Source organism: Camelus bactrianus, chromosome 1 (genome assembly GCF_048773025.1).
Source record: "Camelus bactrianus isolate YW-2024 breed Bactrian camel chromosome 1, ASM4877302v1, whole genome shotgun sequence".
Classification (NCBI taxonomy): Eukaryota; Metazoa; Chordata; class Mammalia; order Artiodactyla; family Camelidae; genus Camelus; species Camelus bactrianus.
The window spans coordinates 110,066,197-110,092,652 of record NC_133539.1 but is presented as its reverse complement, the minus strand read 5'-3'; the positions used below and the strand labels follow the sequence as shown (position 1 = coordinate 110,092,652).

At 41.6% G+C, this 26,456-nt stretch overlaps 2 protein-coding genes and 1 long non-coding RNA gene across 3 annotated transcripts in view; 2 read left to right on the top strand and 1 right to left on the bottom strand.

The window, feature by feature from the left end:
- LOC105063256 (inhibitor of carbonic anhydrase) overlaps positions 1 to 5,136 on the top strand; it is a 36,353-nt gene extending 31,217 nt beyond the window's left edge. The window contains exons 14-17 of the mRNA XM_010947721.3: positions 1,789 to 1,853; positions 2,518 to 2,702; positions 3,973 to 4,159; positions 4,947 to 5,136. Of these exons, the coding sequence (XP_010946023.2) occupies positions 1,789 to 1,853; positions 2,518 to 2,702; positions 3,973 to 4,159; positions 4,947 to 4,981 (472 nt within the window). The 3' untranslated portion in view covers positions 4,982 to 5,136. The remainder of the gene's footprint in view (positions 1 to 1,788; positions 1,854 to 2,517; positions 2,703 to 3,972; positions 4,160 to 4,946) is intronic.
- LOC141578724 (uncharacterized) lies at positions 897 to 22,369 on the bottom strand. Its single transcript, XR_012509366.1, has 2 exons — positions 20,365 to 22,369; positions 897 to 1,033 (listed from the first exon to the last, which is right to left on the bottom strand). It is a non-coding gene; the product is annotated as an uncharacterized LOC141578724 (long non-coding RNA).
- Positions 22,370 to 24,133: 1,764 nt separating this feature from the next.
- Positions 24,134 to 26,456, top strand: part of TF (transferrin) — a 30,089-nt gene continuing 27,766 nt past the window's right edge. Inside the window, exons 1-2 of the mRNA XM_010947720.3 lie at positions 24,134 to 24,290; positions 26,286 to 26,455. Coding sequence (XP_010946022.1) covers positions 24,248 to 24,290; positions 26,286 to 26,455 — 213 coding nt within the window. The 5' untranslated portion in view covers positions 24,134 to 24,247. The remainder of the gene's footprint in view (positions 24,291 to 26,285; position 26,456) is intronic.

Below are 26,456 nucleotides of genomic sequence, written 5' to 3'. Positions count from 1 at the left end.
GGGCTGCAGGATGTGGCAGAAGGATGCTGAAATGAGCCCATGTGATGATTTCTGTGTTTCCTCTGGGATGCGGGCGCACACGTCAGAGTGAAGGTTGGGAAGGGTATGTGGAGAGACAGGTCTGCGGGAAGTGGGAAAACGTTTTGAAGTCACTGCTCTATGGAGCAGGGAGGGGAGTGTCTCAGCAGTGGTCTCACACTTGAGCACCAATCAGAATCTCCCAGAGGCCTTGTTAAAACAGAGATTCTGTACCCCACCCCCAGAGTTCCTGAGCCAGTAGTAGGTCTGGGGTGGGAGCTGAGAATGTGCATTTTTTTTAATTCTTTTTTTTTTTATTGAAGTGTAGTCGATTTCCAATGTTAGTATCATGGGTACAGCAAAGCAACTTAGTAGAATATACATTTCTAGCGAGTTCCCCACGGTGCTGATGCTGGAAGTCCAGCCTACGCTTTGAGAACCACGGGTCTGGAATAGAGCAGGAACCACAAGAATGCCCAGGTGACGTTAATGATCAGGAAGGTCAGGTCTGCCTTACTGCTGAGGTGCAGACACACCTGAGGCAGGTGATCATGCTCATTCAGGACTGAGAGTCTTTGGATGGGGGAGTAAAGCAAAGAAATAGGGCAAGTCTATGTAGGAAGATTGATTGGGAGTAATTGATCCTAGCTGAGAATAGAGAGACCTGAAGACTGGAGAGACAACTGGAGAGGTGCTCCTGAAAATTAATGATTAATATCAATTTCGAACTGACTGAATATCACAAAACTGATTTCTCAGTGTGCTCAACATTTCCCATAAAGAATATACCTTAGATTCCACATGAGTGTATCATATGGTATTATATTCTTCTCCTTCTGGCTTACTTCACTTAGAATGATGATCTCCAGGTCTATCCATGTTGCTGCAAATGGCATTATTTTATTCCTTTTTATGGCTGAGTAGATTTTCAAATATTAACTAGTGTACATAAATAGACAAACAACAAGTTTCTTCTGTATAGCCCAGGTAACTATATTCAATATCTTGTAGTAACCTATAATGAAAAAGAATATGAAAATGAATAATATGTATGTATATGTATGACTGAGACAGTATGCTATATACTGGAAATTGACACATTGTAAGCTGACTGTACTTGAACAACACAAATGCACCTTAAACACAGAGAAACTTTTTTGGGGGGATTACGTGTGGACAGATACCTAGTGATGTACGTTAACGTGTATTAAGGCTGAGTAGCTGTATGTGTGTGATGACTCCTTCAGAATCACATCTTCCATGCTGATTTTAATCTCTGATGTGAGTTTCTATCTAACTGAGAATCATCCTTGAATATCTCTGTTTTTTGTTTGTTTGTTTGCTTTGTTTTGGGGTGGGACGGAGGTAATTAGGTTTACTTATTTATTTACTTTTTTTAGAGAGGATACATGGGGACTGAACCCAGGACCTCATGCATGCTGAGCATGTGCTCTACCATTTGAGCTGTACCCTCTCCCCAGTATCCCTGTTAACACGAGAGCACAAGCATCTCCTGTGGAGAAATTGATCTGCATTTAAAATAAGGAAGCAAACAGTGGGTATCTACAGTAGAAACAAAACAAGCAGATTTCTTTTCCTATTACATTTCCCCTCGAGTTCCCAGGGACAGCCAGGCACGACAGTTGTGTGTGGGGGAGTAAGCGGTCCGTGTCAGACATGCCGAGTGGCCCGGGGAGAGGGGACGCGAGCCTCCCGCTCTCCCTCCCACTCCTGTCGGCCCTCCTTGCTGACCTGACCCTTGCCGTGCAGGTGTCTGGTGGAGAAGGGAGACGTGGCCTTTGTGAAGCACTCCACGGTCCTGCAGAACACTGACGGTCAGTGCCGGCGCTGCCCCATCCTCCCTCGGAAACCTCCGAGTCTGTCCTGGAAAATCACTCCCCAGGTGGCAACGGGGGAAGTTTATTAGCCCCATCAGACTCCAGTGACTTTGGTCCTAATGTCTTTTATTTAGGGAATGAGAAAATTCTTACGTCTGGTCAGACTGGGCAGGGTTGGTTATCACATTGGCCTTGAACCCAACCAACAGATACACGGAGGCCACTGTCCATATGAGCACGTTTGCTCTCTTGATTTTAGGCATTCTGTATATTCTGGATACCAGTTTTTGTCAGCTGTATGTATTGCAAATATCTCATCCCTCTCTGAAAAGGCATGTCTTTTCACTTTCTTAATGATGTCTTTTGAAGAACATTCTTAATTTTAAAATAGTTCAATTGCTCAGTCTTTTCCTTTCCAGCTAGTGCTTTTCAGGCCTGTTGAAGAAATCTTTGCCTTCAACGGGACTGAAAAAGCACTAACCAAAAAGGTTATGAGTTTATGAGTTTATGAATGTTTCTCTTCTGTTTTGTTCTAAAAGCTTTATTGTTTCATTTGTCTCTGTAATTCTCCCAGACACTGGTGTTCGGTCACATGCACCCAGTGAGGGTACTTTGACCACAGCCATCAGCTTTGGCCCATCCGCCTCCTCTTTCTCCCCAGGAAAGAACCCCGAGGCCTGGGCAAAGGGTCTGAAGAAGGAGGACTTTCAACTGCTGTGTCTTGATGGCACCAGAAAGCCTGTGACTGAGGCCCAGAACTGCCACCTGGCCATAGTCCCAAGTCATGCTGTGGTCTCAAGGAAAGATAAGGCAGATTTTGTCCGCAGAATGCTATTCAACCAACAGGTACGTGCCTTCAGTCCTCATCCTCCAAATACTCAGTTCACTTGCAAAGTTGCACACACACACACACCCCCCACCAAGCCCGGCCACATGTGCTCTCTCCCTGGGCAGGGGGCCTTCCTCCCTGAGTGGGGGTCCTGCGTCTGCTGAAAGTGGAAGGCTGGTGGCTGTGTTCACTTCTTGCTCTGGGGCTGTCTAGAATATCACAGAAGACTGGAAGAGTCTCAGACACGTAGGCATCACCACGCCTCCCTGAGACTCGCTCGGATCTCTGAGCAGAGCCAGGGTACCTCTTGGGCTTGTTCTGTCACAGGAGTAAGGGAGTTGGCTCAATCCCTTCACACTAGGCTGGGCGCATGCGAGAAAGGCAGAACGGAGGGTCCTCTGCCTGACCTAGGGAGGGTCCCAGTGTGTTTCCTGAACTGGCCAGGCTGAGCACTGTTTTGGGCTTCATGAAAGTTGAAGAGCCAACATTTGGGCAGCTTCTGACCTCTGCAGGCAGCCTTCAAGGGCTGATTGTATGGAATAGAGGCTGCCTGGATCAGATGATCTCAGGGAAAACCCAAAGGCTCTTCTGCATTTCACACTAGCACACCCCGTTCCTGGAGGAGCCCCAAATGAGGAATCCATATCTTAGCATATGCGCACAACTCGGTTAAAGAATGATGACCCAGTGAGAGCTGGCAAAACAGGAAGCACTTGGTCGTGGACTTTTGAAGGGGTGGGGCCCACACAGGGCGAGCTGCCACCTTGGTACAAGGGAAGTGGACGAAAGAAGAGAGGGGAGAGGCAGGAAGAGACGGCAGTGGTCAGTGCCTGGGGCGGATCCAGGGAATAGAAGAGGCAAAGTAGCGAGGGGTCCACACAGCAGGGAGACCTGCAAGCACGACCCAGAGAGCTGAAAGCATCCGGCAGTGGTGGATGGATAGTGATACGGCGGCAAACGTGGTGCTCTTTCTATGTAGCCATCACTTTACACAGATCATCTCACTAATTCGTGTAATTATCTCCATTTACAAATGGGTAAACTGATGTTCACTGAGCTCAGTCAAGAATTTTCCTAAAGTCATACGACAGGAAAAGCTCGGGCCAGGATTTGAACCCAGAGGCCATGCTTCTGGCCATTTGACTACAGTGCCTCGTACATGTCGCTGTGTCCCAGGTTTCCCAGGGCCTCAGGGCAGCCCAGCAGGCTCAGGGCTTCTGAGGCAGAGCACACAACCCCATGCTGCCCGGGGCCGCTGGTCACTCACTGTCTGTCTGTCTGATCCAGGAGCTCTTTGGAAGAAATGGGTTTGAATACAGGATGTTCCAGCTGTTCAAGTCCCCAAACAAGGACCTGCTCTTCAGTGATGACACGGAATGTTTGGCTAAACTTCAGGACAAAACAACTTATCAAAAATACTTAGGGCCAGAGTATCTTCAGGTTATTGCTAACATGAGACAGTGCTTACCCTCTGGTGAGTAGAATAAATAGAGGAGCAATAAAGTCGGGGTCCAGTAAGCATGTTTGTATTAAGGATGACCTGTGCCAAGTCCTGGGCCAGTATGAATAGGAACACAAGGATTTGGAGGGCTTGCTCCTGGCTTACCAAGCTTGCAACTCAATTAGGCAACAGAATAGGACTACCTGGAAAAAAGCCAAGTTGTCTGAAGAAGACAGAGTACAATAGAACTTGAGATCATCTGGGAATTGAACTTGCTAACATATGTATTTCTATTTTTCGGCTGAGAGAATGAAAATGTATGCGTGTGAGCACTTCGGTATAGGGAGAAGGCTGGAAAGGACAGATAAATACCACTCATAAAGGACCAACTTTCAAAGATTTTAGGTAAAATGTATAAATAATATTAATAGAAACAAAGCATTGCTAGCATTAAGTAGGCCATTTCTACATATGCACACTAAGTAGGTCGTTCCTCTCTATTTCTGTACATGATAGAAACAGCATAGCTGCCTCAAAAGGAAATAAGTTGGAGAAATAAAATTAGAGCTGAAAAAACCAAATTATTGTGAGTGTGCCTGAAACTTTGTTAAATTATATCATGCATTAGAGATGATGAGAGAGGAGGAAAGGAAAACAGATGTTTAAGGTTAGCACTGACATCAGTTAGTGGGGGAAGAGAGAGAGAGTTTTAAAAAAAATCTTTATTATCTACCATTTACTTTTAGAAAATAGGAACAGAATTGTGTTTAATAAGCACAGGCAGTACCTGATGGTCTTCCTCTTATGTTTCATCTCACAGAACTTCTGGATGCCTGCACATTCCATGGAAATTAAAAACTGCTCAAAGTGGCAACCGCTGAGATGCTCAGAACCCGTGGATGTGGTGGGACCACATTCTCACTCGTCTGTGTGGCGGGCCTGTGTTAATGTCAGTTATCTTTATAATTATGTACTGTAACTGATGCAAAAATTAAAATGAATGAAAATTATTGTATCTTCTCAGAAAACTTCATGAAATGTTCTCAGATTTGAGGGTGGGAGAACTGTTTCTTTATACTAGAATTGCGCTTCTGAATGGAATATCTACTAAATTACATCTTTTCTTAAGCCCCCTATAAGACGAGCTCAACTTCCCTCCCTATTCTTTAATTATTTTACCCAAGAGTGGACTCACTTAAATAGAATTTAAGCAATAAATCTGATGAGAGTCTGAGTGGTTGGTGATTACAAGTGTGCAAAAAAAAAAAAAAGGCATCAATGTGTGCCGTATCAAGGACTTACACAGTGAAAACAAAGGATAAGGAATGAGTTTATGTATGTTAAAAATATATCTGAGCAGTTAAAATTCATAATGTCAAGTGGAATCAAAATCCTGATCAGATTAATTGAAAAATATTAAAATTACTGCAGGAATCCAATCCTACTACCCTTTTACAGTCAGCTTCCTGATTTACACTCGTTTAAGTCAGTTTCTTTTCAGAGATTTTGCCATCACTGTTATTACTGTGATCCCAGCCGATGGTGGAGACTCAGTAAATGCTGCCTGGGGACCTAAGTTATAGGTTGTTAAGTGTCGGTTTTGTGAGTGTGGACTTCTGCTTCTGCCTGTGGAAGATTAACCACTATAGGATTTGCCCTCTTTCCATAAACAACTGAAAAACTGGAAAAAATAATATGAAACAAATGTTTTCAAACATTGGACGATAACAGTGCAGGACTTTGATCCTTGAAAGAAGGAAAAGAGAAGATGTAAACAGAATGATAACTCCACTTTTAGCCTAGAGGAAATCTCCAGATCACCACAAAGGGAGCAGAAACACAAGACAGCCCATCACACTGAGAGGAAGAAACAGGGATAGGAATTTGGGGACTGGAATTTGTACACAGAAGAGATCTGTATCGGGGTCTCCTTGAATCTTTGGCAAAATGCTGATCTGCCTGTGTGTAGAATGAAACTGAAGTCCATCAGGCTAGGCAAAGATAACTGTGAGAGACCCATAAGCTGAACAATGCTCAGGGCTCCCACGGGGCCAGGAATCATTCACGTTCCTACCAAGTCAGGTGAAGAGACCTCAACGAACACCTAGCTTTTCACTGAAGGCATCTGGGGCTGAAATAATTGTAGACTAAGGGCTGCTCTAAAACGGCCCTTACTGAGAGTGACACTAACCCTGGTGGGATCAACTGGATCCACAAGTCACTTGACTGCCTTCTAAAACAAACCTCAGTACTCACTAAAGGAAGACAACAAAATCCAAATATTCAACAGTGTAGCATACATAGTATCCAGCATCAAATGAAAAATTACCAGATGGGCAGAGATGCACAAAATGTGACTCAGAGTCATAAGGAAAACAAACCAATAGAAACATACCTAGAAACCACAAAGATAATGGTATTCAGACAACATTTAAACAGTTGTTACAAACAGGTCCAAGGATTTAAATGAAAACATGAACATAACAAAGAAAAAAGTGTAAGGTTTAAAAAAAAAAAAACAATGGGGTTGGGTGGTAGAGCACCTGCTTAGCCTGCATGAGGTCCTGGGTTCAATCCCCAGTGCCTCCATTAAAAAATAAATTAAAAACCTAATTACCTCCAAAAAAAAAAAAAAAAAAAAGAACCAATGAAAATCTAAAGTGGCAAAATTTTCGTTTCAAGGAATTTGTCTGTTTCACTTAAATTGTCTATTTTTGCCATAAAATTATTCAAAATATTTCTTTATTCTTCTTTTAATATTTATAGGATGTGTAGTGATATCTCTTCTTCCATTTTCATACTGGTCATTTGTGTTTTCTTGCTTCTTGTTTTTGATCAGTCTAGCTGTAGCTTTATCAATTTTCTTGAACTTTTCTTAGAGTGAATTTTTGGCTTTATAAAAATTTTCATTATTGTTTATTTTCTATTTCATTTTCTGCTCTTAATCTTATTTCCTTTCTTCTACTTATTTTTCATTTAATTTTCTTTTTCTTAGATTCTTAAGGTACAAGCTTAGATCAATATTTAGAACATTTTACTCTAATATAGACATTTAAAATAATAATTTTCCCTTTAAGCACTAGTTTAGCTGCATCCCACAAATTTTGATATGCTTATTTTCATTATCACTGAGGTAAAATCTTTCTAATTTTTTCAAAGATTTCTTCTTTAATCTGTTGATTATTTAAAAGCTATTTTAATTTCTAAATATGTCGTGATTTTCCAGATATGATTTTGTAATTGATTTCTAATTTAATTTTTTTGTGGGTAGAGGATATATATTCTGTATAACTTTAATCCCATTAAATTTATTGAGAGTTTGGGTTTTTTAGGTTTTTTTTTCCCCCAGCACATGGCCTATCTTGGTGGATGTTCTACATATACTTGAAAAGAATAGGTATTCTTAATTGTTTGGTGTAGTTCGCTACTAAGCAGTATAGTTCTATAAGTACCAATTAGGTCAAGCTGGCTAAAGTTATTGTTCAAATCCTCTGCTTGACTCATTTCCTGTCTACTTTTTACATTAATTACTGAGAGAAGAGGATTGAACTCTCCAACTGCAAGTATGGATTTGCTCATTTCTCCCCCAGTTTGATCAGATTTTGCTTTCTATATGTGGAGGCTTTGTTGGGTACATACACGTTTAAGATGTTAGGCTTTCTTGATGAATTGACTCCCTTATCATTTTGAAATGTCCCCAGGTGTCCCGGAAATACTTCTTCTCTTTAAGTCTATTTCACTGGCTATTAATATGTCCACTCTGCCTTTCTTATGATAGTTTGTATTTGGTGTATTGTTTTCCATTCTTTTAATTTTAATCTATTTCTTTATATTAAGGAGGGTTTCTTATAAAGAGCATATAGTTCAGTTCTTTTTTCATTCAGTGTGACATTCTCTTCCTTTTTAAATGATGCATTTAGTTCATTTATATGTCATGTGATTGTTCATATTTGTTTTCTATCTATCTCATCTGTTCTTTGTTCCTTGCTTCCTCTTTTCTGCCTCCTATTGGATTAATTGAATAGTTTTTAGTATTTTATTTTATCTTCTCTATTGGCTTATTAGCTATTCTTAAATTTTTCAATGTCTTCTCTGAGTTTTATAATCTCAATCTTTAGCTTAATACTAGCATCAAATAATGCTATATCACTTTGTGATACATAAGATCCTATATAGTACAGCTCCACTTTCCCCAGTGATGTGCGGATAAACATTTAACAACTAGATCTTCAAGTTAAAAAAGGCCTTGATTTGCATCATTTGCTAGTTTCATGGAGTAAATACTCTGGCCATGGATGATCTCAAGCTACCAAAGGGACATCAACAAGTTCAGAGTTGAGAAGAGATACACACAGCTTTTGCGAGTCGACACAAGTTGGCTGTACTACCCACTGATATCCCTCTTCTGTCTTTTGTGCTCTCATTACCATACGTTCCACTGCTACATATGTTAGAAACTCCACGATGTATTTTTATTATTTTTTACATCCTGCCATCTATTATCTTTTAAAGAAATTTAAAAATGAAAAACAAAAATCTTTAAAATTTACCCACATCTTTACTGTTTGTGGCTCTCTCCACATTTCTGTATAGGTTACAGAGTTTAGATATTTTGTGGGTACCTCTTTCTGGCATGCTTTCCTTGTCTGTAGGGATGTTATTTTTCTCCTGATTTATTATTTTTTGTAATAACTTTGTATAGTAATTGACCATGGTACTGTCTATTACTCAATTCAAGGTGCAGTTTGAGCTTTTAGAACAAGGCTATTTTCAGGAAAGAGTTTCTTACTTTACAGAGACCCCTCTTCTGTTGTTTTGTGATTTATTCAAAAACATAGTAGCTTGCTTTCTTGGGTTTCTTGGTTTTATTCCTTTGTCTGCTTTGGTCTAAACCTTTTTTTTTTTTTACTTCATCCTCCTTGTTCCTTTCCTACACAAAGTTGACTCCACTTCCACCAATGTCTCTTGCACCAAATTGCTACAGATCATTTAGGTCCTCCTTGGGAAAGGTGTCTTCACGTCCAGTCCTAGGTTATCTCCCTGCAGGATGCCCCTAGGGAGCTACAGGCTTATGCTTGACACTGGGGCTTCTAGGCAGACTCTCTTCTAGAGTTTGACCTGCTACAGAGTTCTCAGGTTCTGCTGCCCAAAACCTCAGAGACAGTTGCCTCTGATGGACTTGAGTTTCTGCCACCAGTTTCCCCACCAGGAGAGCCACCCTTGCAGTCTTGAGTGGCACAGACCCGAGGCAGAAGCCTGAAGTTCCTGGTCCACCAAGAACTTTTCCCCGGCACTAGAAAAGAGCCATCAAGTACCCTACCTTCACTTCCTCCCAATTCTAAGACTTAGAAAGAAGACTAAGGTAGATCATTAATGTTTAGTATTTCAACATGTTGGGGGTACTAATGCGCCCCTTTGAGGATTAATAAAATCCTGAGACTCTCACCCTAGTAACACACACACACACACATGCACCCCTTGATGTACAATTTTTGTGTATTCATAGCTCCAGCCCAGTGATTCTTCTGCAAGCTCACATCACCCTCCCCTGGGGTGAAGGAGTTTAGATTAAGGAGCTACTTAATCCATTTTCAGGTCAATGCTACCCTCTGGGGCTAATAAGTCTTGTTGCATATATAGACACATTTCATATATTTATGTAAAAGGCCTATCTGCAGAACATTTAGGGCAACTAAAAGGGTAAGATAATTCAACTGCAGAAACCAAGAGTGGACACCAATTGACCACAAATCTGTGTAGGTCAGAGGTTTACTTTGGAACAGCTGAGAAGCGAGGTGGACTTTGCTAGACTTTTTCCATGGCGAGCCGGGACATCAATGGCGTTTGCCATTGGGGCGGTAGAGGAAACTGTGACCTGTTTGTTTTACCCCAAGAGCACTAGACTCTGCTCAGCTTAACCAGCCCCTCCTCATGGGCCCACCGGAAGATCCCGGGACTTGGATTCTCTTGGCAAAAGAGCAATGGGAAGTGAAATCCCTAAATGATCTTAGAAGACAATGTGAATGATACCTTCCAAGAAAGCGTGTCACAGGGTGGTGGGGATAGCTCAGGATGCTGAGCCCGAAGTCCTAGTTCTAGCTTTGTCTACTTTGCTGGGCACCCTACCAGTTATGTCCTCTGGCTGGGCTTCAGTTTTTCTGTCTGTAAAATGAGATCATTGTGCTAGATGCTCTTGCAGGGTGTGTTTTGCTCAAGGGCCCGCTAGCAATGGAAGAGGCCATAAAGAAATTATGTGGGGCCACTTCATTCATTCACTGAATGTGATTACTTAGCCTGGGCTGGCCGTTCTGTAATAATGATAGTCACTGCCATCTGTTGGTGACTGCTACCTGTCAGGCAGGACTAGCCCTTTAATAGCACTGTGAATAATCTTCAAAATGACCTGAGGAGGTAGGTAACCATATTCCTATTACTAAAGAGAAAGCAGATGCTAGGAATAGATTAGTAAGTTGTCCAGCATCATGTAGCTTCTAAGTGGCCTACGATTCAAACCCAGGAGTCTCTGACTCCAATTTCATACGCTTTTTATTCCACAGATCGTGCAAGACAACACCCAGTATCTGTCCTCAAGAATGGACAGGTGAATAAAAGGCATGCACAATATGCAGAGGCCTGAGGGACCTCTGGACAGATATTCCATCCTGGGACAGATGCCGCCTGTTTCACAATTTTGCCTGAAATCAACCCAGCCATGGGGCTCTAAACTGTGCCCCTGGCCCTGACATCTAACCCCTCCCCATCTTTGCCATAAATGTCCAAGTGACCTGCAAAGAGCATGCCCGAGAAGACCAAATTCTCCTGCATGCCTGCCTTTGATCAGGGACTTTCGTTTATTTACACATGACAGTTTCCAGAGTCCACTCAGCTTCAGGGTCAGTGGCTTCTGTACCTATTTGCCTAGAGGCCAGCTGCAGCTGGGTTAGGTTGAACATTATACTGATAAGGAAAGGGTTTTCTTAGGAGGTTCTTTTGCTTGCAGAATGGAAATCTCTGGCTTTCGAAACAAGGACAAATAGGCTCTAGTCTGTCCCATTACATTCTAGAAGGATGACTGAGTTGAGGGAAAGGAGCCCAGAGGTTTGTTTAATGGTGAAAAATGCTGACCATCCTCTGTTCAGTTATTCCTCATTCTGCCCACGATCCTGCTCAGCCCTTCACAGTATACTGACTGTGTGACTGTGGAGACAGGTAAAAAGCTCCCCTTTCTTTTCCTTTTCCCTGCTTTGTTCTCTTTCCTTCCCTTTTTTGTTCTTTTCTTCAGTTAAAAAATAGTTATTTGTTCTCCTCCTTTTCCTTGAGGTGGCCAGAGGCAGTGGAGCCTGAGAGACTGGGGCCAAGGGCAGCTGGAGGATCAGGAGATTGATTATACACAGAGGAGGAGCAAATAGTTAAAGATACTGAGAATATTGGGATCCAGCTTTCTCACTGCCAGAGAGAAGGGAGTTGCAAATATGAGGAGAAAGAAAACTAGATTTGCTGTGGTGTTCAGCTGGAATCGGAGGAATCGGTGTGAACTCATGGTTGGAGAAAGAGACGGAAATGGATAGAGGTGTGTGTTATTATGGAGATCTGTGTCAATATCTATATATCTGTCTCTTGGGAGGTCCTACTGTCAGTTTATCTCCAAAGCAGTGACCACACCTAGCACCCACGTTTTGGTTCCCAAATACGATTCTGTGCTAAAAGGATAAAGTGTCTTAGAGAAATGAGATTCCAGAAACAGAGATTACAAGAGCTGAGATAGAGACACTATGAGGTAAGCCTGAATGTCTTATTCTACCAAAAAGTGAAGTGCTTAAAAAATTATCGGGCTTGTGAAAAATAGCAGGCGCGAGCCTGAAGGGCCACAACAATCTGATCATCAAAATAAGGGAAGAGGAGGATTCCTGAAAGATGGCAGAGTATAAAGCACCAAGAATTTGTCTTCCCACCCAGACAATAATTACAGCGGTTGAATCTGTTTAATATAAGTATTTTTGAACTTTGGAGTCTATTAAAAGCTTCCAACTTCTAGGCGAAGGCTTAAAGGGTAAATTGCCATTAATTGCAGTCAATCTCAGTTCTTAGCTTGGCAGTGGCTACCCATCCCCTTCCTCCCTGCCTCATGTCAGGTAGCTGCGCGTGTATTCCAGGAGCAGCTTGCACATAGCTTGTGAATCCAGGGTGGGCAATAAGGATTCTGTCGTGCAAATATTGGGGATCTGTGTTACGGTCATTGATTGCTGCTTCTGAACATGGAAGTGCAGATACAGAGGAGGGAAGTCATTGTTATTGCCCCTCCCCTCTTTGTTGCAAGACCTTCCTCCTCCAAGAGACTTCCAGAGGATTTAAAGGACTGACACCTTTTTATCCTCTCCACCCCCTTCATTTTTCTGTCTTTCTCCCTTTTGAGAGCCAGACCTTTAAGACTAGGGTATTCAAAAGCAAGTACATATTCAGAAGAAATTAGAAAGTCATGTGCATACCCAGGGGAAGGAACAGGATCAAAAATATATCAAAAGACCTTAAGTTTGTATTTCAGGCTGATCCTTGGCACAGAGATAGCCTACAGCAATAAAAACAAAACAAAACAAGAAAAAACTGTAAACCCTGAGGAAGAAGGAGAATCTGATTTTCAGAGTTACTATATTGTTAGATTCAAATCTCCAGTTTTCACAACAACAACACAAACACAAAGAATACAAAGAAATAGTACGGCCCATTCAATGGGAGGAAAAAAACAAAACAGGAACTAGTCCTGAAAAAGACCTCTTGATGGATCTACTGGACAACAACTTTAAAATGACTGTTTTAAAAATGTTCAAAGAACTAAAAGGAGATGTGGAAAAGGTGGGGAAAAAAAGATGTATAAACAAAATGGAAATATCAATAATGAGATAGAAAATATAAAAAGAGAAACCTTAAAGAAATTCTGAAGCTAAAAAGTACAATAACTAAAATAAAAATTCAATAGAGGGGACTCAAAGGCATATTTCAACAAGCAGAAGAATCAGTGCACTGAAAGATGGGACAATTAGAATGATTGAGTCTGAGGAATAAAAAGGAAAACATGGAGAAAAAGTGAACAAAGAATAAGGGAACTATGAGTCACCATAATGCAGAATAACATATGCATTGTGGGAGTCCCAGAAGGACAAGAGAAAGGAGTGGAGAGAATATCTGAGGAAATAATGGTCAAAAGTTTCCTTGATTTGATGAAATAGATATATTTTATTTATTTATAAATATATATAAATATTTATATTATATAACTCCAAAAAGCTCAACAAACACCAAGTAAGATGAACTCAGGACGTACTCTGAGACATATTTTAACCAAACTGTCAAAAGCCAAAGACAAAAAGATAATTTTAAATGCAGAAAGGGAGAAGCAACTCTTGACATACAAGGGATCTTCAATAAGATTATAACAGAGTCCTCTTCAAAACCTTTGGTGGTCTGAAGGCTGTGGGCTGATTAGAGTGTTAAAAGAAAGAAAGAAAAAAAAACAAACACTGTCAATCAAGAATCCTATATCTGGCAAAGCTGTCCTTCAAAAGTGAGGGAGAAATTAAGACTTTCCCAGATAAACAAAATCTAGGGGAATTTGTTACCACTAGAACTGCCCTGCAAGAAACACTAAAAGGAGTCCTGCAGGTTGAAATCAAAGGACACTAGACAACAACTTGAAGCCTTCTGCAGAAATAAAAATCACAGTAAAGGAAAATACACTAGGGATTATAAAAGCTAGTATTATTGTAACAATACTCGGGTGCAACTCTCCATATTGTTTTCTACGTATATAAGAGACCAATGCATAAAAAATTATTAGTTTGTGTTTTCAGACACAATGTGTAAAGATGTAATTTTATGACATCAGACAACTGAAAGGGGTGGAGAGTGGAGCTGTAAAGAAGCATTTTTGTGTGTTATTCAAGTTAAGATGGCATAAATTCAAATTAGAGTGTTATAACTTTGGGATGTAATTTCCATTAGTGAGCATGAGGAAAATAGCTCAGAATACACACAAGAAAATGAGAGGAAAATTAAAATGTTTCACTACCAAAAGAATCAACTAAACACAAGAGAAGACAGGAATGCTGGAAATGAGAAGCAAGCCAAAAAAAGCTATAAGGCGTATAGAAAACAAATAGTACTATGACAGAAGTCCCTCTTTATCAGTAATTTCTTTCAATGTAAATAGATTAAATTCTCCAATCAAAGACAGAAATTAGCAGAATGGGAAGAACACATGATCCAATAATACACTGTCTATAAGAGACTTACTTTGGTCCAAAGACACAAATAGATTGAATGTGAAATGGTGGAAGAAAATATTCCATGCAAATAGTAGCCAAAAGAGAACAGTGTTGGCTATAATAATATTCGACAAAATAGACTTTAAATTTAAAAGCTTTAAAGAGATAAAGAAGGACATTATGCATTAATAAAGGTTTCAATACAGCAAAAATATATAATAATTACAAACATTTACAAACCTAATAATAGACCACCAAAATATATGAAGCAAAAATCAACAGAATTGGAGGGAGAAATAGTTGTACAATAATAGTTGGAGATGTCAATACTCTACTCTCAGTAATGGACAGAATAACCAGATAGAAGGTAAGCATGGAAACAGAGGACATTAACAATTCATTAAACCAACTAGATCAGACATACAGAACACTCTACCCAACAATAACAGAATATACATTCTTCTCAAGTGCACATGGGACATTTTCCAGGATAAACCATATATTAGGCCACACATTAAGTCTGAATAGATTTTAAAAGATAGCTATAATACACAGTATCTTCTGACCACAACAGAATGAAGTTAAAACCAATTAACAAGAGGAAAATTGGAAAATTCCCAATTTTGTGGAAGTAAAACAATATACTCTTACACAACCAATGGAACAAAGGAGAAATCACAAGTGAAATTAGACAATCCCATGACCAAGTGGGATATATTTCCGTGATGCAAAGACAGTTCTACATATGCAAATTGATCAGTGTAATACATCACATTAACAAAATGAAGGAAAAACCCTATGTGATCATCTAAATTGAAGTAGAAAAAGCTTTTGACTAAACCCAACAGTCTTTCATTGAAAAGAATCACTCAACAAACTAGGAATAGACGTAAACTAACTCAACAAAATAAAAGCCATAAATGGAAAAACCCACAGCAGAAATCATACTCAATAGTGAAAGACTGACAGCTTTTCCTCTAAGATCATGAACAAGGCAAGAATGCTTATTTTCACAACTTTTGTTAAACACAATAATAGAAGTTCCAACCAGAGCAGTTAGGCAAGAAATAAAAATAAAGGCACCCAAACTGGAAAGGAAAAAGTAGAATTATCTCTGCTGGCAGATAGAATCTTTTACGTAGAAAACCCTAATGATTCTACCAAAAAAAGTGTTACAACTAATCAATAAATTCAGCAAAGTAGCTGGATACAAAATCAACCCACAAAAATGAGTAGCTTTTCTTTTTTAAAAAATGTTTTTGTTTGTTTGGGGGGAGGTAATTAGGTTTATTTATTCATTTTAATGCTCTACCACTGAGCTATACCCTCCCCCTCTCAGCTGCTTTTCTATATAACAAGGAACAAGCCAAAAAGGAATTTAAGAAAACCAATTCATGATAGTTTCAAAAAGATGCTTAGAATTATCTTGACCAGAGAGGTGAAAGACTTGCACAATGAGACTACAAAACACTACTAAAAGAAGTTAAAGAAGACATAAAATAAATGTAAAGACATTCCAAGTTTAGAGATTAGAAGACTTAACATTGTTATGATGTCAATACTACCCGAACAATCTACCGATTAAACGCAATCCCTATCAAAATTCCAATGACATTTTTTAAGAAATAAAAAAAAAATCCTAAAATGCTTATGGAATCTCAAGTGATCCTGAATGGCCAAAACCCCCTTAAATAAGAAAAAGCTGGAGGACTCACATTTCCTGATTTCAAAACATACCTACAAACATAACATTCTATGTTACAGATATCAAAAGAGCATGGCACTGGCACACAGACAGACATAGACCAAAGGCATAGGATGGAAAGGCCAGAAATAAACACTGGCATATAAGGTCAAATGATTTTCCACAGAGGGCCCAAGTTATTCAGTGGGTGACAGGACAGTCTTTTCAACAAACTGTGCTAAGAAAACTGGATATAAACATGCAAAAGAATGAAGTTGGACTCACACCTAATACCATATGAAAATTACCTCAAAATTATTGAAAGACCTAAATTTAAGCCCTAAAAGTATAAAATGCTTAGGAGAAATCATAGGGCAGAGGCTTCATGACATTGGCCCTGGCAGTGATTTCTTGGATGTGACATCAAGGTACAGGCAACAAAAGCAAAAACAGACAGATTGAACTTAATGAAAATTAAAACTTTTGTGCATCAAAAGACACTATAAGCAGTGAAAAATAACCCATAGGATGGGAGAAAAATATTTGCATATCAGATAACTGACACAGGACTAATATCCAAAATAAATAGAAAACTCCTAAAACTCAGCTACAGAAAAATAAACAACCAATTCAAAAATGGGCAAAGGACTTGAATAGAATTTTTCTGAAAAGAAATTATATGAATGGTCAATAGGCACATGAAAAGATGCTCAACATCACTAATAATTAGGGAAGTACAAATCAAATCTACATTAAGATACCATCTCCTATCCACTGGAATGATAGTATCAAAAAACCAGAAAGTAGTAAGTGTTGGTAAAGATGTGGATACATTAAAACCCTGCTGGTCTTAATCAACCCACTGCTGGTGGGAATGTAAAATGGTACAGCCATTGTGGAAAACAGTATGGAGTTCCCTCAAAAAAATTAGAGAATTACCTTATGATCCAGAAATTCCACTTCTGAGTATATACCCAAAAGAATTGAAAGCAGGGTCTCGTAGAGATATTTACACACCCATGTTTATAGAAGTACTATTTGCAATAGCTAAAATGTAGAAGCCACCCAAGCATCCATTCTTAGATGAATGGATAAGCAAATATGATCTATACATACAATGGAATATTTTTATTATTCAGCTTTTAAAAGGAAGGAAATTATTGACATATGCTACAGCATGGAAGAAGCTAAGACATTACAGTAAGTGAAGTAAGTCAATCACAAAAGGCAAATATTGTATGATTCCACTTAAATGAAATACTCAGAGTAATCAAAAATCACAGAGACAGAAAGTAAAGGGGTGATTGCCAGGGTCTGGCAGTAGAGGAAAATGAGGAATTATTGTTTACTGTTTTATTACTGAATTATTGTTATAGAGTTTCAATTTCATAGCTTGAAGAATTCCGGAGATGGATGACGGTGACAGTTTGCACAATATGAATATATTTAATACCACTGAACTGTACACTCAAAAATAATTAAGATGATAAATTTCATGTTATGTATATTTTAGCACAATAAATAATGGGAAGAAAGGAATGATAGTAGAGTATTATATATAACCCACTGAGTAAAAAAGAAACCCTTACATCCATGTTGATAAAAACAAACAAAAGGAAATAAAAAATTAAATAGAGAAGAGAAACACTCATTTACTTTAGAATGTCAATTGATAAATATACAAGGAATGATATAATCAGAAAACCACTACTTGGCAACCAGTATGGTAATAATTGATTCAGGCCAGAACCATCAATGAATGCTAAAACGGGGGGATGAAACTCTGATGAGGAAAAAAATATTAAGTAGTCTCAAAATACCTCCCTACAAACTGCTCATTAATTACAAAGGGAAATTTACAGTGTGGAAACCTGTCAGATACCACCTTGACCAAGCAGAGGTAACAGAAGTGATAATGGATGCGTTACTATTGCGCTCCTTCTAATGCAACACCCTGAGAAGAACCCAGCATCATTTCTGTGATCTTACTGCCAGAAATGCACACGCTGAGTCAAATCATGAGGCAATTTCACACAAACTCAAACTGAGAGACTTTCTACAAAATTCTGCTAAATACAAGATAGTATGTCAAATCACACCGCAAGGGTCCACATCATTCAAATCCAGAATCTTGGAAAGGAGAAAACAATGCAGTTTCTTCAGTGAGTAAGTAGCATAAAAGGTAGGAGGGCTGTTTTAGAGTAAAAGAGATTTAAGAGATACCACCAATTCAACACCTGGATCTTTTTTTAGTCTCTAATTTGAACAAGGTATCAAAAAGATTTTTTAGACAACCAGGGAAATTGACTTGGATGGTAATAGGGAATAACTGTTCATTTTGACAAGTGTAATAAATGCAGTATGGTCATACATAAAAAAAACTGCTGAGCTGTTAGAGATGCATACTTTTGAGGGAGAAATAATATGACGTCTGTTATTCCAGGAAAAAAAGAAGTGGGTGGATGGATGATAGAAGGTTGGCAAAATACTGACAATTGCTGAAGTTGAGTAAGATGTGCATGTGAGTTTATTTCATAATTTTCTCTACTTCTGTGTATATCTGAAATTTTTCATATATATGTAAAAGAAGGAGGAAGAGGAGAGAAATCTGAAATATAACTTAAACTATAGCTAGTCAAGAGGTTAATTTACTTCTTAATGTGGAAACATTGGAATAAACATTAGAACTATATAACAATTGTGGTGGATATAGGTCTACAAATACTTATTTAGTAGACTATTAATAATTTTCACTCATACTAACAGTCCAGTATCAAGCTACAGGAAGAACTTAGATAATTTTACTGATAATGAACACCTGAATTGGATAGACAAAGCAATTATATTTTAGATGTCAGTACTTAGAGTTAGACAGAAAAGTTCAGAAAAAATCAAATACATTCTGTTCTTATCTTGATATGCTACAACCTACACAACGAACCAAATGTCTATGTAAGGTCTTTTGCATTTCCATATACACTTTGGAATTACATTGTCAATTCCCACCAGAAAATATAAAACACTTATTGGGAGTTAGATTGTGAGTGCATTGAACCTATGTATTAATCTGGGAAGAACTGACATCTTTTAGCATTGGGCCGCCACTCCACTTTCTGGGTATAGCCCTTCATTAATATATAGTTTCTTTAATTTTTCTGAGCAATATTTTATAATTTGGAATGTAAAAATTTTAGACATCTTTTGGTAGACTTGTTTCTTAACATTAGTTATTCTTACACTCTTTTAAATAGCATTTTCATGTTTTTTCATTTTGAATATAGAATTATAATTGATTTTTGTGCATTTACCTTGTATCCAGCAATACTGCCTAACTCATTTATTTTTCTAATATTTAACCTTGTTTCTTTAGAATTTTATACATTTACTATCATATCATCTGTGAAAGTAAAAGTTTTATTTTTCCCTTGTCAATCCTTTTATTTATTATGTCTTTTTCGTACCTGACCAGACTGGCAAGGACTGCAAGTGAAAATGTTGAATAGAAATTATAATAGCAGACCGTCTGATCTTTTTTCTCATCCTCAAAGGGAAAGCTTTCATTGACCATTTCACAACTAAATATGATTTCATATATAAATTTCTAATGTACATGTTTCACACACACACATACATACATTTTATCAGATTAAGCAAATTTCCTAGAATAAGTTTGCTAAGAGAGTTTTTAAATAAATGGTTATTGGATTTTACCAAATGCTGTTCCTCTACCCACTGATAAGTTCATATAATTTTTCTCCTTTATCCTGTTAATGTGATCAATTACAGATAGATTTATTTTTTAAAAGATAACTAATATTCCTGGAATAAATTCAACTTGGTAATGATTTAGTATTCTTTTTAGATATTGCTGGATTCAATTTGCTAATATTTTGCTTAGGATTTTTGCATCTATGTTCACAAAATGTACTTTTTTAAATCTTTGTCATGATAATCTTGATGGTTTTTGCTTTCAAACTATACTTACTGGCCTCAAAAACTTAGTCAAGGAGTGTTCCTTCTTTTCCTATTACAATGTGTGTAAGATTGTTTTAATTCTTCTTAAATGTTTGGTAGAATTCATCAGTGAAGCTATCTGGCTCTGGACTATTCTTCATGAAAAGGGTATTTTTATGGACTATTTTTACAGAGAAAGAATAGAACCACAAGAATCGTTCATTGTTCAGGGACTTCTGAGGGCCAGAACTGAGAGAGAGAGAGAGAGAGAGAGAGAGAGAGAGAGAGAGGGAGGGAGGGAGGGAGGGAGAGAGGTGGTGGTGTGTGGCATTTCAAGTTACCTGACAGTTTCCTAAAAGGACTCTGCTGTTGGTTCTCAACTATCTCGGCACTCATCCCTGAGCCGGCAGGTCTGCAGGATAAACAGAGTCTCTGAGCACAGTTCCCAGGCTGCCGGATCCCACCTTCCCGCCTTCCCGATGACCCGGAGGCAGGTCTTTCAGAAGCGAAGCCCTGGTGCTGGGCAGAGAGCAGTGAGGGGATTGGGGAGGAGGGGCTGGTTCAAGCAGACAGAAGCTCTTTGTTTGCTCTGCTTCTTTGTAAATGAGGCAACATTTGAAAACAACAAATATTGGTTCAGAGAACCAACATCTCCGTGCCCATCCCCTCTAGGCCAGCCACCCAGCCCCCTGCATGTACACACAAGTTCAGCTCTTTTGACAAAAGGGCCAATTCTGTTGAAATTTCGGAGTTTTATTCAGCTTGTGGTGGAAAATTTGGGTCATGACTTAGACTGGTTTGTAGCTGGAAGCTTGCTTCTCTCTCTCTCTCTGTTTCTCTTCTCCCTCCCTCCCTTCTTCCTTTCCTTCCTCTCTTTCTCCCCTTCTCTTCTGGAGAAATATAGAGAAGATCAATATAAAAAAAAAAAGGAAAGAAGATCAAAATCAAGAAGGCAGCTGTGGTCTAGAGAGGGCTGGGACTCAGGAGATTTGAGTTCAGGTCCCAGAGCTCTGTGAATGAGCACCTGCTATTTTACTGCAGTGTCCACATCTAAAAAATGGGGGCTGATCTCATCTTCTAAGACAGTTGGTCAAGATCACAAAGCCTTGCCCCAGAACAGTGCCTGGCACATGGAACAGCTGAAAAGATGATCCTTTCCTTCCACCAGAGCATGACAAGCCAGTGCATGCCTGAGGTTCTGCGGTGGGGACACCCAGACCTCTCCCAGAGAGACAAACCTCTCTGCAGACAGAAACGGGGGGCTACGCGTCTGTGGAGAAGTGGCAGGGCTAGGAGTGCCCTGTTCCTCAGGGTGAGCCCAGGTGAGCCCTTTGGCCTCTGTGTGTCCCCATTTCCTGGGAGAGTCCGGATCCCTGGTGCATTGGTACATATGCTCTGGAAGCAGACTGCCTGATTGTGCACCTGGCTCACCAGCTGACCCTGACAAGTTGTTAACCCCTTAGGGCCTCAGTTTCCTCATCTCATCTGTAAAATGGGATTCTAATGTACCAATCTCGGACAGCTGTGGTAAGGGCCCAGTGAATCTCAGTAGCTGTTAGCCATCATTAAGCTGTAAAAGAGGGACAGTGAGCTTCCCAGCTGCAGAGTGTCTCCAATAAAGAATTAAACACCATATAAGAGAGCGCAGGGACAAGTGTCATGGGCCAGAACACTGATATTTTAACCTCTCTCCTCCAAACACCCCCATCCAACCAGCCTTACAGCCAAGGTGGGTGAACATATACACCCACAGCTGGCCTTTCCCCTGCCTCCGGGGAGTGGCAGACACTCTAGCTTGTCCTCCTGAGCAGGAACCAAGGTCCACATGAGCAGATGATGGCGGATCCGGTTCTCTGTGTCTCCTCCAGCCCTTCTTCAGACCCCTGGGCTGTGCACTTTTTCTCCCTGCGCATCTTGGCCTTAGACTCAGAAGGCTCCATCGAGGCAGGGCGTGGGGTTGGCTAGCCAGAGTGGTCTCTCTGAGGGACTCGGGCTAGTCTGTGGGCCTGTTCCCAGAGGCGCTGCCTCAGGAAAGACTCACTGTGTGAGTGCAGGAGGGTCCCAGGGGGGAGGATCATGGTCCATCTGCCCGCCATGCCCTCCACTGAGCTGCCCTGAGTTGGTGGATTAGCTCCACACTTGGCAACTCTCCTTCCTGCTTCTGGGCAGACTCTGCAAGCTCATGCAGGGCCTGCAGAGGGTCTCAGATGTGTGTGGGCATCCTGCTCTGTGTAGTCTCCTCCCAGCCAGCCCTGCCTCTGACTTTCTACCTCCAGCTTCATCTCTGTACCCTAAGGTTCCCCACATGAAGCCAGACTCCCCTAATGCCTGCTGGGTCATTCCTGGCTCCCTCCAGCAAAGTGGTCTCCAAACCTGGGTTTCCCAAGGCTTGAGGAGGAGGGCCCACGAGGGCAGGGGCTGAGGAAGGGTGGCAGCTGCCACTCTTCTTCATGGTAGGGCAGGGATTTGGAGGGCTGGGATTGTCATATGTCCTTACCATAGACAGAAAGTCCCTGCTAAAGCAGTGCTCTCTGCGGTGGGGTATGTGTAACCCCTTGTATGTGAGCCAACTTACTGGGGTGTGGGAAATAGAACTTACCTTCCGGTTATATTTACTCTTCATGCAAAAGATGAACAAGTTAACACTCACCCCTATTTCATATGGGGATGAGTACCGTCTCGCACCTCGTCTACAGGCCAGGCCGACGCATCATGGAAGGACTTTGAGGTGTCCTGAAGGAAGACAGGGAACACCTCACAAGGGGTGGGGTGGGGAAGGGGGTGCCGGAAGGTGCGACTCCCTGACTTGTCCTTTGCTTTTGGCTTTTGTGGCTCCACATTTTGTGGTTTGCATGTGCCCAGCAAAGTGGATGCACAGATTAGGTAATGTGGTTTAACTCCTCAGACCTCACAAAATACACAAATGCCTTAGAAAGATTCCTGCAAAGAAACGAGAATTAGATGATTCTGGTAATACTAACACAGGTGAACAGAAATCAAATGACACTACTGACACATCTAGTGTAAATTTGTTAGTGTAAATAGGACCAAAAACAATGGTCATCTGATTGGATTGGTTAAGAAGTAACTTAAGAAAATCCTAAAATTATCTTGATGACTCTCTGGACTATGGATTTACAGCTACTATCAGAAACTTTGCCCTTTCCCTAAGTGTGTATTTTACCTTGAAATATTGTTCGTTGTGTATAGGGCAGAATAAATAGAGATTTTAAAATAAATGTTTCATCTTTGTCTCGTTGTTTAAAAAAATTTCTATTCCTCTCATGATTGAAATGTACACAATACTAGTTTTAAAAGTATATACATAGAATGGACCACCTCAGTATTTTCCGGATAATGATGGGCTATCAAAATGGTTTGGAGACCACTTTTCTGGAGGGAGCCAGGGATGACCCAGGGCCTTGAGATCAGGCGACATCCTCTCCTGGGTCCCTTTCTTTGTGCTCCTGTGTCACTTTGTTCTGTGTGTCACAGAGACTTGACCACATTCCCGGGCAGCTTCTTGAGGGAGAGACTCAGACTCCCTTGTAACTCTGTCCCTAGCCAAGGTGTCCAGCAGACTGTATGACAGGAAGGAAGGTTATCAGTCCCGGGTCTGTGTGCAAGAGGAGGGCCAGTTCCTCCGCAGGGCTTTAAGGGTCCAGGACGGAGCAGGATTTCTGGGGGCACCTGGCAACAAGTGAAGGAGGCTTAGCCTGTTTTTGACTCGAGACCAGCTTCATTCTTCTCTCACATTCTCTCCCAGGAAGGTCTTTGCCTGTCATTCCCCTGTTCTAGTCTGCATTTGGGGCAGTGCCCTTCCCTCTTCCATCTACGGAATGCGCACGACCAGCTCTGGCACCTCGGGATTCGGAAGCAGAGCCATCCCCGTCCCTGCCTTGGGCAGCTCTGCTCCTGGCACAGAACAAGTGCGGGTTAACAACGGGTTTATTTTTCTTTCCCTCTAATCAGCATTTTTCTGCTGGACTCCATCCATGGGTCCGTCCCAGAGGTCAGGAAATGAGGCGATCAGCCAGGGCGCGGAGAGAAGGGGGAGGGCTGAGGGGCGATTGGGCAAGCGGGCTGCGCAAACATAGGAGGTCAAAGATTGTGCTTGGCCAGCCCCGCGGGGGATAAAGAGGCGCCGGACGCAGGGAGGAGGCGCAGAAGCAGGTCCCTCTGCGCTTGGCATCCCGCATCTCATCGCACCTCAGACCCGGGAGGATGAGGCTCGCCGTCCGCGCCCTGTTGGCCTGCGCGGTCCTGGGTGAGTGCGGGCCCTGGGAAGGCCCGGAGTCGCTGAGCCCCCTGAGCCCCGGAGCCCGCCGCACCGGCCCTGGGCTTAGTGTTCTGGCTGGAAGCCCGGGACCTCTCCTTTACTTCTCCCCGCCGCCCCTCTGCACCTCCTTCAGCACAGCCTCGGGGACAGCTTTGGGGCAGCTTTACACCAGCTTGCATCTGCTGGCGCTGCCTGTGCCTCTGCCACTTTTCACGCTCTCCCTGCTTCCTCCTCCTCATACCCAGTAAATCTTGTAGTAGGGGAATACAATAAATTGGGGCACTTCCATCGTGGTTTAGCAAATCCCTTCGCTGCGGTTTCAAGCAAGTCCAAACAGCTTAGAATGGCTTTCAAGACCTCCCCCAATGTGCCCCAATCCCCAAGGACGGTCTGATGCCCCATGGATGCTGCTGATGCTCTCCATGGCCCGCTAATGAGGCAGGGCTGTCAAGGGGTTCAGAGTGTGGAATTTGAAGCCAAACTTTTTGGGTCCTTAGCAGTGAGAAGGGTACTATAGCCTGGACTGGGAGGGTCAGGTGAGAATAAATGAGACCACAGATCCAGGCACTAGTGGAGTGGACTTTGCTGCACACATCTGTGCTTCAGAGCCTGTCGCTGGATGGCCCTCCCACACCCATCATCTCTTGAAACTGTTGGGCCCCCTGTATCTTCTAACTTTTGCCTGCCACTCATGGGGCATTTGTCATATCTTTGGAGCCTTCTGTGTGAGGTTATTTGTCTCTCTGAAAAAGTTAGCCCTTGAGAGTCCACCCACCTTGCCTGCCTTTGCCCTCCCCTCTTCCCAACTTCAGAAAATCTCATAGGGCTGTGGAAAGTAAATACATGACTGAGGGCAAATTCCTGCCCTGGGACCTCAAGAGGGATAGTTTGGGGAGGGTTTGGAGAAGTGGTTTTGGGGAGGACCTGCCACTGACCCCCTGTTGCCTGCTTTGATTTCCCAAGGGCAGAGGTAGAATAAAGGGTGCTTGGGGGGAGTAATTCCCTACGGCCCCTCCTTTTCTATCTGGGAGAGCCATTCCCTCCCTGCTCCTGCTTTGTGCTTTGCGGATATTCATCAACTTCCCTAAGTCAGCCCTGTGCTGTTAGTCCACAGAGAAGAAATGACAGAGGACTTTGGGGGCAGTGCCAAATGCTCACATCATGGGGACAACATGTCTGCAAATATGTGGATTAATAACTACAGACATGGCTGGCTTTAGCTTCTCCCAGTGGCAGCCAAAAAGCCTAATGGTAGAAACTGAGGGATGGGTCATCAGAAACAGAGAAAAACATTCAATACGTGGAATTTCTAGTTATTCCTGAATCAAAGGATGACAGACAAGTGTCACAAACAAATTCATTGCTTCATCAATCATTTACCCCTATCTACTGGCCAAGAAGATGGAAAACAACTCAACGTTATCTTCTTTTGTTCCCTGGGCAGAGACCAAAGTCTGGAGACCTGGTCTACTAACTAGAGACCAGCTACTAACAGGCTAGGTAACCTTGGGTAAAGTAGCCCTCTCTGAGCCCAGTTTCCTCATCTCTAAAAGATACTAAATACTAAAAGATGTAATGCCTACCCTTCTGGCTTCCCAGAGTTGTAGCACTGAGCCAACACCTTGATGTAGCTAAAACTTCCTTGTGCATCCTGAAGTCTGTGTCCCGTGGCAGGTCACAGGCCATGACGATGAATGAAGGAGACTCAGAGAACAGAGGAGCAGATCACTGTCTCCAACTGAGAGCTGATGGTCAAGCCGGCATCCCTCTGACCAGCACAGGCTGGTCAGTGGGAAACTAAGAGGCCACTAGTGTGCCCATCACTTGTCCCCAGACTCAGAGTGTAGCGGAGCCCATGCCCTTCATTGTTTGTGGACAGGAGTGGAAGGAGGGCAGGACAGAGGGGATGCAGCCTTCATGACCCTTCCGAGGGTGCAGCTGTCTCTCCCACTGACACAGGGATCTCTGGTGTCTCTCCCCTAGGGCTGTGCCTGGCTGTCCCTGATAAAACTGTGAGATGGTGCACCGTTTCAAGTCATGAAGCCAGTAAGTGCTCCAGTTTCCGTGAAAATATGAATACTGTCCTTGAGGCTGGTCCTGTTGTCTCCTGTGTAAAGAAAACCAGCTATCTCGACTGCATCAAGGCCATTGCGG